The 18,462-nt window shown below is 46.2% G+C and overlaps 1 protein-coding gene and 1 long non-coding RNA gene across 3 annotated transcripts in view; one reads left to right on the top strand and one right to left on the bottom strand.

Annotated features, from left to right (window-relative positions):
- Nucleotides 1-1,869, top strand: part of LOC129180054 (uncharacterized) — a 48,033-nt gene extending 46,164 nt beyond the window's left edge. For both annotated transcript variants that reach the window (XR_008570093.1, XR_008570092.1), the window contains one exon: nucleotides 1,092-1,869. This is a non-coding gene — a long non-coding RNA (uncharacterized LOC129180054). The remainder of the gene's footprint in view (nucleotides 1-1,091) is intronic.
- The window catches only part of LOC129180047 (zinc finger SWIM domain-containing protein 6-like), a 62,931-nt gene that overhangs the window by 14,819 nt on the left and 29,650 nt on the right, over nucleotides 1-18,462 (bottom strand). Inside the window, exons 2-9 of the mRNA XM_054774066.1 lie at nucleotides 7,202-7,558; nucleotides 6,774-6,922; nucleotides 6,154-6,304; nucleotides 4,225-4,404; nucleotides 3,277-3,447; nucleotides 2,972-3,118; nucleotides 2,736-2,882; nucleotides 1,085-1,345 (exon numbers count right to left, since the gene is read on the bottom strand). Of these exons, the coding sequence (XP_054630041.1) occupies nucleotides 1,085-1,345; nucleotides 2,736-2,882; nucleotides 2,972-3,118; nucleotides 3,277-3,447; nucleotides 4,225-4,404; nucleotides 6,154-6,304; nucleotides 6,774-6,922; nucleotides 7,202-7,558 (1,563 nt within the window). The remainder of the gene's footprint in view (nucleotides 1-1,084; nucleotides 1,346-2,735; nucleotides 2,883-2,971; nucleotides 3,119-3,276; nucleotides 3,448-4,224; nucleotides 4,405-6,153; nucleotides 6,305-6,773; nucleotides 6,923-7,201; nucleotides 7,559-18,462) is intronic.

The raw sequence follows: 18,462 nt of genomic DNA, 5'->3' as shown, positions 1-18,462 counted from the left end.
TTAAGAAAAGGTTTCAAACGGAGTGGGGAAGAAGAACAAAGTAAGAAAGCCAAAAATGTACCACTTCCACACGGAATGGGAGGAGAACTTGTTTTCATGTCGGACATGCAATGGCTGACACCATGCGGTGTTAAGGTAATGTAAGGTAATGTGTCTCTTCAATGTAACATCACTGACACCTAGTGACCAGAATACTACATGTGACTTGTCTTTCATTATTTTTGGACTAATAATAGGCCATAATCAACCATGAAACAGTGATCACACGTGATAGAGTGAGGGAGCGATGTTTGAAGCGCGACGTGACGAGGGACAACTGTACTATAATGTGCTATAATGCCTTTTCTTGACATTACTTTCTTCAGGCTGCCAAGTGTTGCAGCGTTATAGTGCCACCTGCTGGTTTGAGAACCTGTGGATGTGCTTTCAGATGGACAGATTCTTTTTGACCCTTGGATGTGTTTAAAAAGACATATGGACTTATCAGAGTGTAGAAGTGGCCTGGCTTAGAAGAGTCAAAGGCACGCTGCCTTTAAACAAACGATGTCAAAAACCATATGGTCGTGTGTACACTTGGACTTGCAATCTTCTCTTCCCCCACCCGTCCCCATGGCGCTTCCCGTCATCTCTGGTGGGTTATTTAAGAAAAAAAAAAAAACTCTACCACAGACCGCATCAGATGGTGGCGTCAGTTGCAGCCCTCCAGGGGATGCGTGGGGGCCTCAGTCTCTATTAGAAACAGAGCCAGAGGTGGGTGGTCGTGCCAGGCCCCGGGTTTTGGGTGCGGATTAGGGGTTTGGGTGGGGACGGGAGTCCGATTTTGACCGTGCTACCCCTCCACCCTTCTATAGCATTCTGCACCGTAAATGAACACACTTGTGTATAGATGTGTGTGTGTGTGTGTGCGTGTGTGCTGACACAATGGGGCGGGTGTTGCAGGGCTAAGAGCTCATTTTGGTCAGCTCTGCCTCGATTTGCACCACAAAATGAAAGCATAATAAATAGTGAGACCCAGTGAAGGATGTGTTTTCGAATGAATCTATTTATACACACACAAGTTCATGCAAGTCCATTTTCTGCTTACCTTCCAGCAGAAAGACGGCCTGCTTGCGGAAGATCTTCACCAGCGAATCGTCCAGTTCCACTTCCTGAAGCTTGGCCAACAGCTGCTCCTCGTTGCGGCACACCTTCTCCTGAGCATACAGCCCGTCCGGCATCACCCGCTGCTGGCCCAGGCCAATCAGAGCCGTCTCCACCGCCAGCGCCACGTACGACTCGCCGTCGCCCAGCAGTCTCTGCACGGGCAGCCGCTGGAGGTCCGCTCGTGTCACCACGCTGGAGCAGTCTGGGAAGAGGCACGAAGGTGAGTTATTTTTATTATTATAACCCTTTTACAGATGGTTCTCGGGTTACATCGGGGTTTCCTTGCTAGTTTTGGTGTGTCGGATCTTACACCTAAATTAACTTCTAAGTCACTCACACTGTACACAGAACACATGAAGGACTTCAAATACAGTAATAAAACACTAAATGCAAGAATGAAATCAAAAAGGGTGAGGAGCTCGGTCATCCGGGAGGAGCTCAGAGTAGAGCCGCTGCTCCTTCATATCGAGATGAGCCAGTCGAGGTGGCTCGGGCATTTAGTCCGGATGCCTCCCGAACGCCTCCCTGGCGAGGTGTTCCGGGCATGCCCAGCCGGGAGAAGGCCCCGGGGCAGACCTAGGACACGCTGGAGGCATTATGTCTCACAGCTGGACTGGGAACGCCTCGGTGTCCTTCCGGTGGAACTGAAAGAGGTGGCTGGAGAGCAGGAACTCTGGACTTCCCTGAGACTGCTTCCCCCGTGACCCGGACCCGGATAAGCGGAAGAAAATGAATGGATGGACGGAAATCAAACAGTAATACAAAATAAAAGACCTTGCGCCCTTTCCATGTCGATAACAAAACTACCACACTGCTTTATTATTACTGTCACTTTCATAGGATCTGTGACCTGGCAGTTATGAGTACCGTTGTGTTAAAAGAGTTTTATGATTTCTGACTGTCTGTCAGTGTGACATCAGCCCTGAATGTGTGTTGATCGACCACCTCAACGTCTAGGTAGACGTCACCTATCATCATCATCATTTACCCTTAATGATGGCCGCGACAATCAAGCTAAGTGTAGCCGCTGGTGAGCACATAATGTATTGTTTCGCGGCGCATCGCACTGTAATTATTTCTGGAGCGAATCTCATGTTTACGGAGGGCAATTAAGTTTTTCGTGAATTTATTGGTGTGCGTACGCAACCCCGGAATGCCCTAAACCGAGAACCACCTGGATATAGTCAAACCAAAGCAGATTTCTTACAAGAAGGACAAATACTGAATTAATACTTTGTATAAGGCTCCACACAATAAAATTGCAGTGCAAATATTTACATGTTCCAAAACACATTTTTAAATTTGAGTTAAAAAAAAAAAAAAGAAAGCGAGCGAGCGGACATCATGAATGTTTTTGTAATGAATCCCTAATTGCTCATATTGAGAAAACGACTATAAAATGTTTATTAAATGTATTTAAATCAATTAATTATAAGCTATTTTTATTCGGGATGCTCCGATCGGCCACCGATCAGTATCGGGCATATTCGGTGAAACATCACGTGATCGCCATACGCCAATAAATGCCTTTCAACACCGATCACAGCCGATCGCCTGTGTACATAATATATGATCAGTGTTGTTCGCACTACCTGAGAGGTCCAGACAGGTGTTGGATCCCTCCTCCCCCACTCGTCCTGACTCAGTCAGGGTGCTGAAGAGAGTGCCGATGGGATCCAAGGGGTGTCCCACCCAGCCCTCCATGTTGGTGATGGAAGTGTGGCCCTTGTGGAGCAACTCTGAGAGGAATACAAGCGAGCATCTATCAGCATAAATAACATGGAAGAATTGAATATTTAATTTGGGACTCAAAATGATGAAGACTCACCTTTCTTGTGCCTGCGGAAGTGCTCAAGTTGCCGCTGCTGTTGCCGGCGTAACGTGTTCACCACGGCGATGGCCAGTCGAAGGGCTTCTCGGGGGTAACCGTGGGAACGCAGCGCATCCACCCTGGCGCAGGCTGTGGGGACGTGCTCTGATGGAGAGCGAAAGAGGCAAAGTTCATCACATCCATTGAACCCGGTGTATTTCTGCACTTACTGTACAAGCACACGCACACACACACACACACACACACACACACACATACACACACACACACACACACACACACACACACACACACACTCTCACCGTGCCACAAGGGCCAGCCGCGCGAGTCAAAGAGGGAGCCCTCCTGGTTGTCGTGGTAACAGTAGTTGGCGTAGAGGTCGCTGTCGATTATGTGCTGCAGGTGTCGGTCCTGCCAGTGCAGGTCACAGGCCTCGATGGCCCGTGTGAACACAGTCCTGTGGGGTCGCATCTCTGCAGAGGAGGAAAACATCAGCAAGAAAGCATATTTGTTAATACTTGTTAGTAGGAGTTCAAAATGGATTCCTAATGCCTGGCTAAGAGGATCGAGAAGTGCTTAAGAGAGAATATTGGGGGTTTGAAGTAAAACTAAAAGTAGTAAAAGTAGTAGTCACGTTAAGGACGAGGCACTATTTTCATTAGTGGATAACAAGGTTGGGGGCACTTCATCACCAGGACTCCAACAGCACGTGTCACTAACGTGGGCGATATGTGCCCCGAGTGAGTGACGATTCTGGCTGAAAAGGAAGATGACAGCACAAAAGCAAAAAAAACCAAACAAACATGGGGACTGAGCTACTAGAAGAGCTGCCGCTCGCGTTGCTGCCGGAAGCTAACTTCCAGGCCAGCTGTGAGACATATTAGTCCCTCCAGCATGTCCTAGGTCTGCCCTGAGGCCTCCTCCTGGTTGGGCATGCCCGGAACACCTCACCAGGAGAAGCATCCTGGAGGCAAGTGAAAGGTACCTGGCTGAAGCCTACTGGGGGCTCACTCTGGGGCTTAGCCTGGAGGAAAGGCTCAAAGGTCAAGAATAGCCCTAAGGAGCCATATGGGGCCGACCCACTACCCACGGGGGACCAAATAGGGGTTCCATTGCAGGATGTGCAAATGATCTAGGTTTGACTTTAACAACATGCTTTATTTGCAGGTAATGGCATGTTGACGGTGTGGTATTTAACTTGTTTTGTGTTCAAACAACCCTGTGGAGTTAAAAATATATGATTGACCAACCTTGGTTGCCATGGGCACCCTGAGGCAGCGAGTGGGTGAGGTTGGGCAGCTCGTTGCCGTGGTTTCCATCCTCCCAGGGGCACACGTCCACGCTGTTCCACCTGCGCAGCTGCCGCAACCACGACGACTTCTGCTCGGCCTTGCAGTGCGGGTTCAGTACAATGCACATCCACAGGGCACCTGGACGACAAAACACAGAGCGTACGTCATAACTACATTTTGGGGGTGCCTTTCAAAGAAGTGTGGCACTGCTCAGTTTTTCCTATAGTGCTCATTTTGTAACCCACAAAAAACTCTGTCAAAGGACTTAACTCGTCCCGAGGCAACACAGACTGCGCACACATCATTTTGGAGTAAATTGGAACAAACAGAATATGAAAAATGGCTGAGTCTCTTGGGTTGCGAGAAAACACTCTGGGATGTTCGCTCTCAAGACTGAAGGAGACGTGCGCTCTGTGTGTAAAGAAGTTGGGGAGAAAGGGCAAAGACAAGGACGGGACAAGAGCCCCAGAAAAATGGGAGTGAAACATAAGAGCTCTGGAAAAAAAAGCAGGAAATGACAAATGAAAGAGCAAAGAAGGAGCTGATGTGGACGAGGAGACACATGAGAGGACAAGCGAGCTGCAGGAAGACGAGGAGCTGCAGCTCAGAAAAAAAAAGTGGAGACAAAAGAGTGAGGAAGAAGGCGAGAGGGAGAGAAAAGCAGCAGCAGTCAGCCAACATCACAGGGAGCGATAAGGACTCAGCAAGAAGGGGTTTGAAGTGTTGACTTCAAAAGGAAGCCAATGCACACACGTCCACTTCCAAAAATACGTGAGATGAGATCATCGCGTGTCCAAACAAAGTGCAAAACGAGACCAAAAGGAGAGAAGAAATCATTGTCAACAACAAGAGCTAAGACATGAGACAGACAACAAAGGACGGATGCAACATGGCGGCGGTCCTGTGTGTGTCACATTTGTTGTAGTTGTTTGAGCATCTGTCACAAGACTACTATACACGACATCAAATAACAACAAGCACCGAAGACAAGCACATTTTAGGTGTCAACGGACCTGATGGAACGTAATCAAATTTTGTCGTGAAATCACAGCAAACTTGAGTATTTTGGTGGCTAAATGTTGTGTTTTTAGTGCAACATGTTTGTCATGTTTGTGGAGTTATGTTACAGCATGTGGACCATGTTTGATGAGTGTGTCGCAGAATGTCGGCCATGTTTGAGGAGTAATTATTGAAGCATGTCGGCCATGTTTGAGGATGCATGTTGGCCACAACATAGGAGTGCGATGCTGAATGTCCACCATGCCTGAGGAATGTCTTACAGCGTGTCAGCCATGTTTGTGGACCGAGTTCCAGACATGATTATGGGATGATGTTACAGCACGCCGGCCATATTTGTGGAGTACGTTACATGAGTGTTTGTGGAGCATGTTGCTGCATGCCAGCCACATTTGAGGAATGTGTGTTGTAGCATATCCACTGTGTCTGTGGAATTTGTTGCACAATGTCCGCCATGTTTGTGGAGTGTATTGCACATGTTGAAGCACTTCCAAGATGTCTGATGTTGCATCGGTGTCACCCATGTTTGTGGAAGGTGATGCAGACACAAAGGTAATGTTTTAATTTGTTTAAAACTGACATATTTTTGAGTCAAATGTTGGGGGAAAAACGTAAGAGTGATAATTGATAAAGTCCCATGTGCTATAAAAAATGTTGATAATTAAAATTGACTATTTCCCACGAAGAAATTATGTGTGTAGCTGCAAATATGTGGGCTGTCTAACACACAAACAAATGAAACATGTCCATGTGTGCCTTTGTGGTGATGTCTGGGTCCCATCACCCACCTTGTTGAACGTGTGCATGACTGTGCATACTGTGACGCGTGTGTATGTGTGTTTGCACCGTGTGTGTTTGTGTGTGCCTTACCCAGCTCGTCCCAGAGCTGTCTGTACTTGTCTGTCATGGTGGTGCCTTGCTGTCTCCACAGCGCCAGCCGAGGGTCGGCCATGAACTGTTCTGTGATCAGTGTTAACATCCTCGCTCCATTGGAGTCACGCATCTTCAGCATCTCTCGCACCTACAGGGGAGGAGAGAGAGAGAGAGATAGGGAGGGAGGCATGTCATGTACACGCATATATACACAATGTGGATGCAATCACAAACAAGTCACTCACTGGACACACATAAAGAGCTAAAAAAATAGGCAGGTGTACCTAATGTTGTGGCTTGGGAGTGTAAAAGCTTTTGCTGTCTCATTCCTGCAATTAGCACTGGTTGAGAGACAGCACACTACTTGTAAGTGCCAATGTGTGTCTGAGATTACTTATAGGACAAAGATCTCTTCTCAGGAGGGAGCATAAGAGCACTAGAGAGGGAAAATCTTATCCAGAAGCCGAGGAAAAGATCAGGGCGTGACTGCATTATTGTTAATGTAGTGGTGCTGGTGGTGGTTCTGGGGAGTGAATGATGTGCAGCCACGCCGGTCGGGGTATGTGCTGTGTGTGGGGATATGATGTGAACGTGGAGCAACGCCGGCGGCTCCTGACCTTGCTGAAGAGCAGGTTGAGCTGCTTGCCCGAGCCGTGGTATCCTCCCTGTGACAGGAAGAGTTTGACTTGCTCCTGAACCTGCTCCTCATCCAGATGCCAGCAATTCTCATCATCCACACTGGCACCTGCTGTAGGGTCCGGGGCACCTATGTGGCACATAGACGAGAAGTAAAAATCGGAAATACTGTAAACAACCACTCTTAAGTGAAGTATCTCCCAATATACCAATGTGATATTTTCCCATGACAACCATATCTGCAAATAATCAATACATTGCAAGAAAACAAACATGGTGTACATCTCTATATTTTACACCACCTCCAGGGGTCAAAGTATTGATCCATTAATGCCTGAATCTGAATTTCTTTTGAGCGTTTGCATATTTAACACATACTGTATATCCATACCTGCCTCTCCACACTTACCGTGGACCTGGTTGATCTCTGAGTTCTGCGACAGGATCTCATCTGCCAGCTTCTGCGCGGTAGGCAAAACTTCGGTGTGGTGGACCGAGATGAGATACTGCACGAACTTCTGCAGCTGGTCCCTGCTCATCTGGAACAAGGTTTCCGAAATGGGCAGGTGCAGTTTGACCTGCTCGGGCTTGCGTACTCGGTAAAGTGACAGCGCCACCACGTGGGCACAGTAGAAGATGTCCTTGTTGCCGCACGTGCACGTTACCGCCGTGATCTTGCAGCGATCGAAGCTAACGCTGACGCTGCATATAAGTTCCGGAGTGGAGGGCGTGGCGGGGTCCGTTACTGTGCCGCTTAGGTGGAAACCTGGTAGGGCAAAAGACACAAAAAGTCATGCTTAAGCGTATGTTGCATTCATGTCAAAATATAAGTTATACAATTTGGAGACCAACAATACTTTTGGCATGAAAATTAATCGTGGCAATATGAGGAATTATGAAGTCATACAGATAAATCCGATAATATTGAAAAATAGCTTGGATAACCGAAAAAATGCTCCAATGAGGCGAGACTACCCGTACTGTTCTGTAGGTGAGTTAGCATGAGCAAATCAGGTACTTCTTTTCTCCTATGTGTGACGTAAAAATTGTGCATCTTTAATTATTACACAACACTGAAGGTTAACTTATTATTACACTTGTTAAAATAAATGACTAGTTTTTTATTTCACAGCATTAACAACTCATTCATGAAGGTTGAGAATAACCGCCGGGCTTCATTGCCCACTTTGCTCCTTTGCTTACACGATTGGCAATTAACCACTTTGGCTCATTTTAGTAAATTAAGTTTAAGAGAACCAAGATCGGGGGTGCTGGCGGGGGTACACTTGTTTTCGCTCCACACGGACAAAGAAGATGAAGTTTAGCTTCAGCGTTCGTCGGGTAAACGCATCAGCTCGTTGAATGTGTCCTTTGTAGCAAATGAAATAACACAATCTTTTAAAGAGTGAAAGGGACAAGGATTGGGGCCTCTAATTAAATGCTACGACTCAAAAATCTAGTATTTTTTTCTTCTTTTCCATTGGCAAAAAGATGATTGTACAATTTGACTGAGGTACGGTCCACAGCGGCATGATACCCAAAGAGTGAGACAAGACACCTTCTGGTCGGGCAATAGAAATTTGACAGTTGTACAAAAACGTTGAATTATGTATCAATAAAATTCATTCAATTATGTGAGGAAGGGGGTTACCGTTCCTCAACATGGTTGAGTTAGGAGCCTTGTTTGTGTTGCGTTGCTTGGAGGTTACACCGTTGGAAACATAACATTTTAAACAGTATCGTGGCAAGCTGAACTAAATTGTACTGGGCTTAAGTGAGACATCTGCAATGCATGGGAACAGAAATGAGGAGCATGTGCGGAAGTTACAGCATGAATTATACAACCACCACCCCCCCTACTTTGAATGTAATGTTTGATCTTATCCCTGACTGCGCTATCTGGAGGCGCGGCCGCTTTACATTATGCTGGGATGAATATGAATGAGCAGGGCGGAGTCCTCGGGACTGTATTCTAAAACACACACACACACACACAGCATGAGCATATGAATCACACATGCACACACCCGCCTAGTCACAGCATGGGATCATGCATTTATTAATAATGGGAGTGGTTAAGGGGAGGCCGAGAGCGGCTTATGAATGCATTTATTCGCTCAGGAGAGATGTGTGAAATGCATGTGGAGCAGGCGAAGACATACATCACCTAAACATGTTTATCAAAGGGCTGAGCGCACGCAACGCTGTTATATCAAGCATGTATTAGTGCGCGATATCAAAGAGGCTCCCCATTGATGTATGAGACCAGGGAGGAGTTGAATATTTCATTGCATGCAGATGAAAAGGGCACGTATGCGTTAGCTAAACAGAGGTCAAGAATAAAAGGTTCCGAGCAACCCTTGCAGGTTGGATGCTAAATGAAAGCAGGCAAGGGGTGCGGCATTGTATATTGACGCAGTGCAAGTTGGTCAACATTATCAGCACAGCTCACCGTGGAGATGAGCTTTCCCCATTGCAAAAGCCAGCTGGCAGAGGGAGGACACGTTTGTTAACAATATTCACAGAAGAAGGGGTTGTGCACGCAATATGGCAGCCGCCTGCATCTGCGCTGATCAAAGCGAGCGACTGCCGCTGTGAGATGGTCGCAGCGAGTCACCTAAGTGGGACAAAAAGGTTTACATGATGCAGCTGGTGGTACAACGGCGGGATAAACCCAGTTTTGTTGCTGTGGAACTACAGTACAGATAGTAGACCACACAAGGCTTTGGAGTCATTTACTTTGTGGAGGGGCGGGGCTTGGCTCAAGGAAGATTTTGGTACGGATCTGGGCCCCCTTAAGATTGTTTTTCACTTTTGTTTACATTGCGTGATCAGGGGTTTTGAGACGTTTTCCTTCATTCCTCAGTGAATAACAAATGAGTCGTAATAACTCAACTAAAGCACATGTAATTGGCTATTTAAGGTATGAAAGTCTACAACGTGCGCCTTGTTACAGCTCTGTCCTTTACTGAATGCCATCCCAGTCGGTTTTGTTTTTGATGTATGAAGTCCAATTTACCTCCAAGCCACTGGTAAACATGCATTTGTTTACATGACAGAAGCTAAAGAGGTCACACCAATGAATTAGCGACCAATAAAGTTAGTTGAACAACATAAGGGGCTCAGTACATAGAACACTGTAGCTGAAATATAATGCACGGTAGCCCAAAACCTGCTCAGGAGCGCCCTCGAACACCTCGAGCTGAAATTAATAGTACTCACCATCCGCGCGTCCAATTGACGCAAAATCCATTACGCATGTTCATCACGACAGGACGCGCAACAGCAACAACTCCTCCAAGAGAATTCATCCTATCGCCATCAAAATTCAACCAGGTATACTAGAGAAATGACCAACGATAAATGAGTTTTCACCATTTAATGATACTGATACTGCTACTGTCATAACCTATACAGCACAAAACTGTTGGACAGCAAACAACAAAGGAGGAGAGTGTTTCCCGCCGTATTTACCTCTTTGCATGTGGTTGTTGACCATGGTAAGGTGACTTGTTTTATCCCTGAGGAGGTCGATGGCAGCACGAAAACAGACTGCTGCGGCAAAGCGTAGACTACGGAGTATAACGCTGCGTGTTTATTAGTTATTTTTATTCACATATCCTAAAATGTTACAGGTCTTGATGAATCTGCTCGAGCAATGAGCCACGAGTAGTGGTTTATTCCACCCATATAGGTACTGGAAATAGTACATTGTACCTGCTTTTGCTAATGGAAAAAGCGGGTAGAACTGCAATCAGACACAGTATTCTCCTTTTTACAAGGGATTTTATCGCTAGGTTACCACATATTGTTGCTTTTCATGCAGAGTGTTTTGGGAGCATGTGTGTGTGAGACACACTTGTGTTTGAAGAGGAGTCCGGAGAGGGCAATGAAAAGGAGAACATCAAAAACATGTGAGAGCAAAAAAAAAAGGATACTAATGCAAAGACCAAAACAGCTGCACTTTGTTTTTTCCCCCGTTTCCCTCTCGGGGTGAAATTAACACAATTCTTTTTTGAATTCATCACACATGGAGGATGAAATAGCGATATAACTGATTCAAAAGTCTGTTTTGTTTCGCTCGCTACCAACCAACCACCATCCTCTCTCGCCCTGTTCCCACAGCTCTCTCTCTGACAGATGGGTAGGTAATGAGTTTCACGTTTCCCCGTCCAATTGCCTGGGCACCAAAAACTGCCCCCCGCGCCAAAAATGCCCTTTTAATTTAGCCAAATGCTGAGTACAGGGATATTACTGTTTAGATACACACACTAACACACACACACACACACACACACCTCCCATGACTCCTGGTTGGGTGGGTTTAAAACCTTCCACGTCTCATGTGCTTGCTATTAAAGAGTCTGGTTCCCACCCCAGTCCACCAAGGAGCTCTCCCCTCTCCTTTCCACAAGTGGTGCTCCGGACTCCTTTCTGTGCCGGTTCAAGAGGCCGGGCTTGGCTTTCAAAGTAATCATGGCGGCCATTTTTAGAACAAGGCCTCTGTGAGGTTGCCCTAGAAACCCCTCCTGGCCACAATGGTGAAATCACACTTGGCCCGCGGCGTTGTGGAAGAGTGTGTGAAAGAGCGAGGCAGAATGAGCCTATGTATATATATTCATATATGTTCAAATCCCACAGAGGCTTGAGGGACCACCCACACTTTTGCTACATCAAAGCAGCCCCCACGCTCACACACACCCACCCAGATTAGCCCTTCGCTCTCTTCCGTATTGAAATGAAAGTGCTGATAAGCCAGCATGCACTGTCTGGACTCCAGACTAGAGATGTGTATTGATTAGTCAATTCATGGATACTTCAGAATTCCGTCGATTGTTTGGAATTGATTGCAATCGAGGCAAACTGGAGAGCACCACCTGGCTGCGACTGGCTGGTGAGTCGGTCTCAACTAGTTTGCGACCGAAAGAAGAACAGTGACAACACGACATCAGCTGTGGGAAGTTGAGCTACATTCATAAGGAGATGATATAAACCATAAGTCACATCTTCTCTGCTCAACGTTGGCATCCAAACAGGAGTTCAAAACATTCATTGAGAGATTCTCAGGTCAGACAGATCATGTCGTCGACCATGCGCCTACTGCCCGACCGCCCGAGTCTCCCGGCCACAACTGTCTGATCCAGGTGTTCAGTGAGCACTGTCTGTTGCACAGGACCACTTACGAGTTGAACTATTAAGTGTGCCAGGTAGCCATCTTGTCTTAAATAACTCTTAATGTTAAAAAAAATGCAACAAGTCTCCTAGGGAAGCCAGTAGTTTGACACACAGTCATCCTATGCATACCTGAGAATTACCTTGGTATTAAAGAACGTCAGTGTACAGTTAATGTCACTGGTTAATGTGCAGGTCTTGTGCAGGAGCACTAAGACTCAGGACTCCTTGATTTAAACATATGGAAAGCCAACAGAACACTGTGGTTCATGGACTCCATCACTCCCCATGATCGTCAGCGACATTTTCGTGCTTGCATATGCCTGATTCCCAAGACAGGTTTCTCTAGGGCAACAACAAGGACATTCATTGATTCCTAATCCATCGATTCCACAAATATCAGAGCATCACAGGCAAGTCCAAATTGATTCATTTTTAAATCATCCAAATCACATCACACATTTCATGCTGGAAAGGTCCCTGGAATCTTTACTGAGATGTGCTTTCCCAGAGTGCCCAGTGTTGGATGGACTAAATGAAATTATGCACCCAACATATATTTCTGCAATCGAATTAAGATTCCAAGTCAAAGTAGGAAACTGGGAGACAACATTAAGTCTGTTGGTTGAATTGGGAATAAATGTCACCTAAATCTAATATGGCACCACGCCACTTTGGACTTGATGTGTGCGAAAAGTCAGACTACATGACTGATTCCGATGTGACGGGGAGTCAACAAAGAGAGCGAGTAGATGTTCAATTTGCCCTCGCACATTAATCAAATTACCTCGTCAGACAGAGGGAGCCGACACAAGACACCCTCTTAACTCACTTTTTATGATCCAAAGCCTGTGAGCGCCCGCGGCCATTTGAAAACAAGGGATTTGACTCTGTGTTGACCAAAGATGGCCTGCTGAAAACCCTCCGGGATAAAATGACTACTGAACTGGAATCCAATCCGTGTGGTTGTATTTGAAGTGAGAGACCCCCGCACCGAAAGGAGATCTGAACCCCTACCGAAGAAAAGCAAGGCTTTGCGGCAGGTCGAAGAGAGGTCGAGGAACGTCGGGCAACCTCCCCTCACCTTTTAAACGCTGCCTCCATCCCACCCACAGCCAAACAGATCCCCCCTCATTGCTTCCTTGAACTGACCCAATTAATAGGCCTACAAAGAACACAAGGCCTTTTCGGATCTTAGCTCCAAGCATGTGTGGTCCTATAAGGAAGCACCCATACGGAGATCAATGCTATCCTGCAGGAGACCTTGCTATAAGTGAGTGTGTGTGTGTTTGTGTGTGTCCTAGGTGTTACACGAGCTGGAATAACACAGCTGAGCTCCAAGGGCGGCCATATTTATGCCCTGAACCCTCCGGGGAGGGTGAGGAGCCTTTTTTTCTCCCCCCAGATGTGTTTTCATCATCTGGGACATCCATGTACGTCCCCTCTCTCACGATCCCAACTTGTCATAAAGCATAAATTTGCATTCGGGGAATATTCGGTGAGTTTTCCGATCCTGACAGGCAAAATGTACACGCTAATCATTGGGATGGAAGGGAAGGGGGGGGGAATCGGAGCTGTCACGAGCTGGCAGTTCAGAAGTGACAAGCCGCCGCCGACTGCCACTTAGTTGCCAAGCGCTACATCCAGAGTGACTCGCAATTTTCCAACTATCACTTTTAAAATGGATTGTAATTCTGCCGGACGGGAGCCTGTCAGGCGGAGCTGCTGCTGCTTCATGCCGATGACTGATCCCAAAAGGTTGCCGCTCTGAAGGAATGACTGGCGAACGGGGAATAGACAGCCAAGCATTTGTTTGGAAAACAATAGAGTGTCAGTTAGCGCACCGTTTCCATGAATTAAATAAGAAGGGCGAGGTAGCTAGCGTTTTCCAAAGTACTCATGAAAAAGGAACTGACCATAACTGCTGAGAAATACATTCCCAGGTGGCCTGGACTATCATGACTGAAACACGGTATTTTTCTGATTTAATTTGTTTAAAAAAAGTCCTGGGAGTCTTTACAGTGCTGTGTTTTTGACGCTGTGTGCAAGCTACACCAATTTGTCTAGTATTTATTTTGAACTGAACCTGGCATAAATGTGCTAATCTGTTTGAACTCCGATGTTATGAGCATCCATGTTGTTGTTGCTCATCTATCGGAATATGAATGTAACTTAACACATGCAGGTGGTCCCGTGGTTAGCATGTTGGCCACACAGTCACAGTCTGCAGATCGGGTCCGATTCTCCCTTGGGCATTTCTGTGTGGAGTTTGCATGTTCTCGTGCGTGGGTTTTCTCCGGGTACTCCGGTTTCCTCCCACATTCCAAAAAACATGCGTGTTAGGATGGACCAAAAATTGTCCATAGGTATGAATGTGAGTGTGAATGGTTGTTTGTCTATATGTGCCCTGCCATTGGCTGGCGACCAGTCCAGGGTGTGCCCCGCCTGTCGCCCGAAGTCAGCTGGGATAGGCTCCAGCATACCAGCGACCCTAGTGAGGATAAGCGGCATAGAAAATGGATGGATGGATGGACATGCAGGTTTAGGACGTTTTGAGCCAGGAAGTCAATAGAAATCTACATTCTGGTAGTGATGGTGGTGTTAGCATTGGAATGGCAGTACAATTACTTCTAGAATTACAACCAGGTGTAATTTCAGAATGGCACCTGCTACCATGTGTAGCATTGTGTCACACTGGCGGTCTATTCCACAGGTATCCCCGTCTCTGGAGGAGCCGGCCACTGCTAATTTCAGCCTCCTAGCTGTACATTAACTTTACATTATAGCAATCCATGTGTAAAGTTCATTAGTGTGAATGAAATTACAGCTAGCTGGGAATGGATGTGTGTAATTAGCAGAGGTCTGTCCCAGTAGGGCCACAGCAGCCATATAGATGGGAGGTAATGGGATCCATTGAAAAGCCATTGTCTGCTACTCAAGGCCTTGAGTATCTTTCTAACGACAAAGCCATATAGTGAAGACATTATAGTGCTGGCCAGGCGATGAACTGAGATGATGCCGCCCGGAGTCAGTCAGGCTTAAAGAATAAACAAAGAGTAAAACAATAAACGCGGCTCATCGCTTTGGAATGTGCGTAGGTGTGTGTTTGTCGAGACATTTGAGCACAAGTGTGCCAAAATGACATTTGCCGTGCCTGTCACAATTGATTACGCGAGTGCGCCTCTTGCTTCACTTGAACTTTGACCCATAAATCCTTCTGTGTTCAAAAGGTTCATCTTGAAAGGGGGAATAAACGTTAAAAAAAAAAAAGGGAACTAGATAAACAACACCAAAGGGTGGCTATGACGGATATTCCAGCACAGATTAGTTTTTATTTTAGGTTCACTAATTTGCTCCATGATGGAGCCACACGCATTTTAGCCTTTCTGTTGTTTGGAAAGTCACCTGACACCAAACACACACACAGACATTAACACAATACACATTAAACAATGAGTCTCCTATAGACGCCAGGTGCATTGTCTACAAACGCATCTCTAAATAGCACCGGCCCAACATTAAAAGCTGTGGCTGTAGGCAACCCCCTGGTGTACTTTTGAAAAAATGTATGTCACAAGATGGCAGTAGCTGCCTTTGACATATCAAAAGTGGTCTTTATCTCCCTCTGCATGCTCTTTGCGGCGTGAAACTCATGCATTTGCCTCACTGTTTACAATGAGGTCATCAGCAGTATTAATACTGGCTTCTCCTTACTACTATTACAACATTGGTTCTGTTGCTGCTACACTTGTTAATAAAATGATCATGTGGTAAAAAAAAAAACAACAAAAATTTCAAGTGCGACTACTCCAACAGAGAACAATAATCAGCAACAGTAGGTGTGAAAAAACTGACCCTTTTACTTTTTTAAGCATCTGGGGTACATCGAGGAAAAGGCTTCTTGAGACGTCATCTGTACTTCTGTGTAGAAGGTGTCGGACGTTTCGCTCCTCATCCGAAGAGCTTCGTCAGCAAACGAAGCTCTTCATACTCCATACTTCATACTTCATACTCCTCATACTCTTCGGATGAGGAGCGAAACGTCCGACACCTTCTACACAGAAGTACAGATGACGTCTCAAGAAGCCTTTTCCTCGATGGACAACTCCTGTACGACTGAGAGCCTACACAGACGCATCTGGGGTACAGTTTTTTTCCCACAATGTAGTGGCGACTAAGCATAATATAACGAGGTTCAAGGGGCTCAATTAAGTGTTAACCCAACTGTCCTCACCAGCGACACGGGCCGGTCATCTTTTCTGTCTTAGCTAATGACTTCTTGACATGCTGTGGGAGTTTCTCGTGTAACATGCTGCAAACGCGTGATGAGCGTGGTCGTATTCAACTTCCTCAGTTCTGTACCACTAAGTGTTGCACTCAGCTGAAACATAGTTTTGGACTTTTAAGGAAAAACACACACGGCCGACATCACTTGTACTCCATGCTTAACACGCCGTTGGTGTGATCACGTGGGCTCTATCGGCCCGCTGCTGGATAGACGCGCTGCGGAGGAGTCTGGAATCGACTGCTTGTATCGGAGTGCTAATATCGGAGATTTTAGATGAAGGCCGATATAATCAGATACTCTTTTTTTGTTGTTGCTGATATCGAGTTTTCACATAAAAGGAAATAACAGCCTCTGTCTTTATAGTTAATTACCGCCTGCTTAGGTAACTAGACGCCCCGGTTATTCTTACAGCATTTACGGTAATAATAGAAGAAAGCAATGTATACTGTTTTTGTGAGGCCGCTCACCTCACAAGCACACGGAATTGTCTCATTTTCACATCTTTTTACACTTAATGTTAACAATGTTACTTGAAATGCATGTCTCTATTTCCTATTGGAAAAATGATGTAAACATGAACAAAATGGAGGGCAACTAGCATCTCAGAAGGTATACTATATTTATAACATATTATTATTAATACAGTATATGTCACCTCAACCTGACACAAACGCACTGATGACACGCCTTCATGCATGCACACACGCTGGTTTCAGTGGCTCTTTGCCGTCACTCTCCTTCTTCTCTCAAACAGCTCCTCCCCTCTCTTTTCTCTTTCTCTTCAATAATTGGCTCGTCTCCGGTTGCCCCCTCCCATCTCTGACACGCACACGTGCACGCACGCACACACACCCATCCACACACACACACACACACACACACACACATACAGTGTATGCTCTCTAGCCCTAAGCTGACCCGTTGTGTGTACTGACGTCACTTACTAGACAAGGGGAGGCATCATTCCAGACACACACAGTCACACACACGTGCGTGCACACACGCACACACACATGCACACACAGGCCCCAGCCGAGGCAGAGAAGAGGAGGGGGGAGCTGCATTCCAGAACAGGCACACAGACACACATCACCACGCCTGACGAGGGGAAGCATGGGGAGCGCTCAGCTGTAGCAGGTAGGCGGGGTAGAGTGGGGGCGGGGATGGCGGCGCGATGGGCGGATAGCCAGGGGAGGGGTGGGGGAACAGCGAGGGGGTGAAGTGGCAGCGAGCCAGCGTTCCTCTGAGCTCAGCACTTCCCCTTTCAGCTGCAGCCAGCCGCTGTTTTGTGTATAACGTGCAGCAGCCCCTGCTTGCTGACCGCCTCTTTATTTAACCCCTTCCTTCCCGGAGGTCACAGCGGCCATTCTCCTGTCTGCACTTACGAATGTGTATCTGTACGTGTGTTTGTGTGTGGGAGATGCATCGTGCCACCCCCTCACTCCCCCCGATGGCTTTGCCCAACAGCCCCCAATATCCCATTATAGCATAGCGCTCATACTTTCACATTATTACCATGACACAGATGAAAGCGCACACATGCATGCACACACACCAGAAAGTCAGTTAACCCTTTCTGATGCAATACTCGCTGTTCCACATGTTAACAGGGTAAAAGCTAATGGGTAATGTAGTCAAGACACGCAAATGTGTTTTTAAAAACATGCAGTTTTTCTCTTCTGTCTGGTCTTTCACACACAAACACACTCATGTGTTAGAAGACTGCCCTATGTTATGGCAGCAGTTTGCTCATCTTCTTAAAGGCATAGGTTTCAGTTTTTGCACTGCGTACTAGCCAGGATCCCTAATCATCGTGTTTATCATACTATCATTATTATTACTATTTATTTCCTTAGCTCAGTAAACATTAGAGGGGTAAAGCTAATAGGTAATGGAATCCAGAAAAACAAAAGTATTTTTACAGATGCAGTTTTTCTATGCAGTTTAGCCCATCATCCATGTGCATGTGCAAAAATCTGTATTTTTTTTTACCTTGATTTCAAATATAGTAGTACCTCGCATAACATAAACCTCCTTTTACGTAAATTCCACTGAACATAAAGAATGTATGTAAAGTTTTTGCATCGTATTACGGAAGAAATTCCATATAACGTAATGCGTCAAGTCGGTGCACTTGTTTAATAAAGTTGATTAAAAAAAAAAAAAGAGTACACTTGGTAACGCCTTCTGACGCTTCACGCTCTCATTGG

This window comes from Dunckerocampus dactyliophorus, chromosome 4, assembly GCF_027744805.1.
Source record: "Dunckerocampus dactyliophorus isolate RoL2022-P2 chromosome 4, RoL_Ddac_1.1, whole genome shotgun sequence".
NCBI classification, from domain to species: Eukaryota; Metazoa; Chordata; class Actinopteri; order Syngnathiformes; family Syngnathidae; genus Dunckerocampus; species Dunckerocampus dactyliophorus.
The sequence above is the reverse complement of the archived record's forward strand: the minus strand, read 5'-3'. Positions and strand labels throughout refer to the sequence as shown.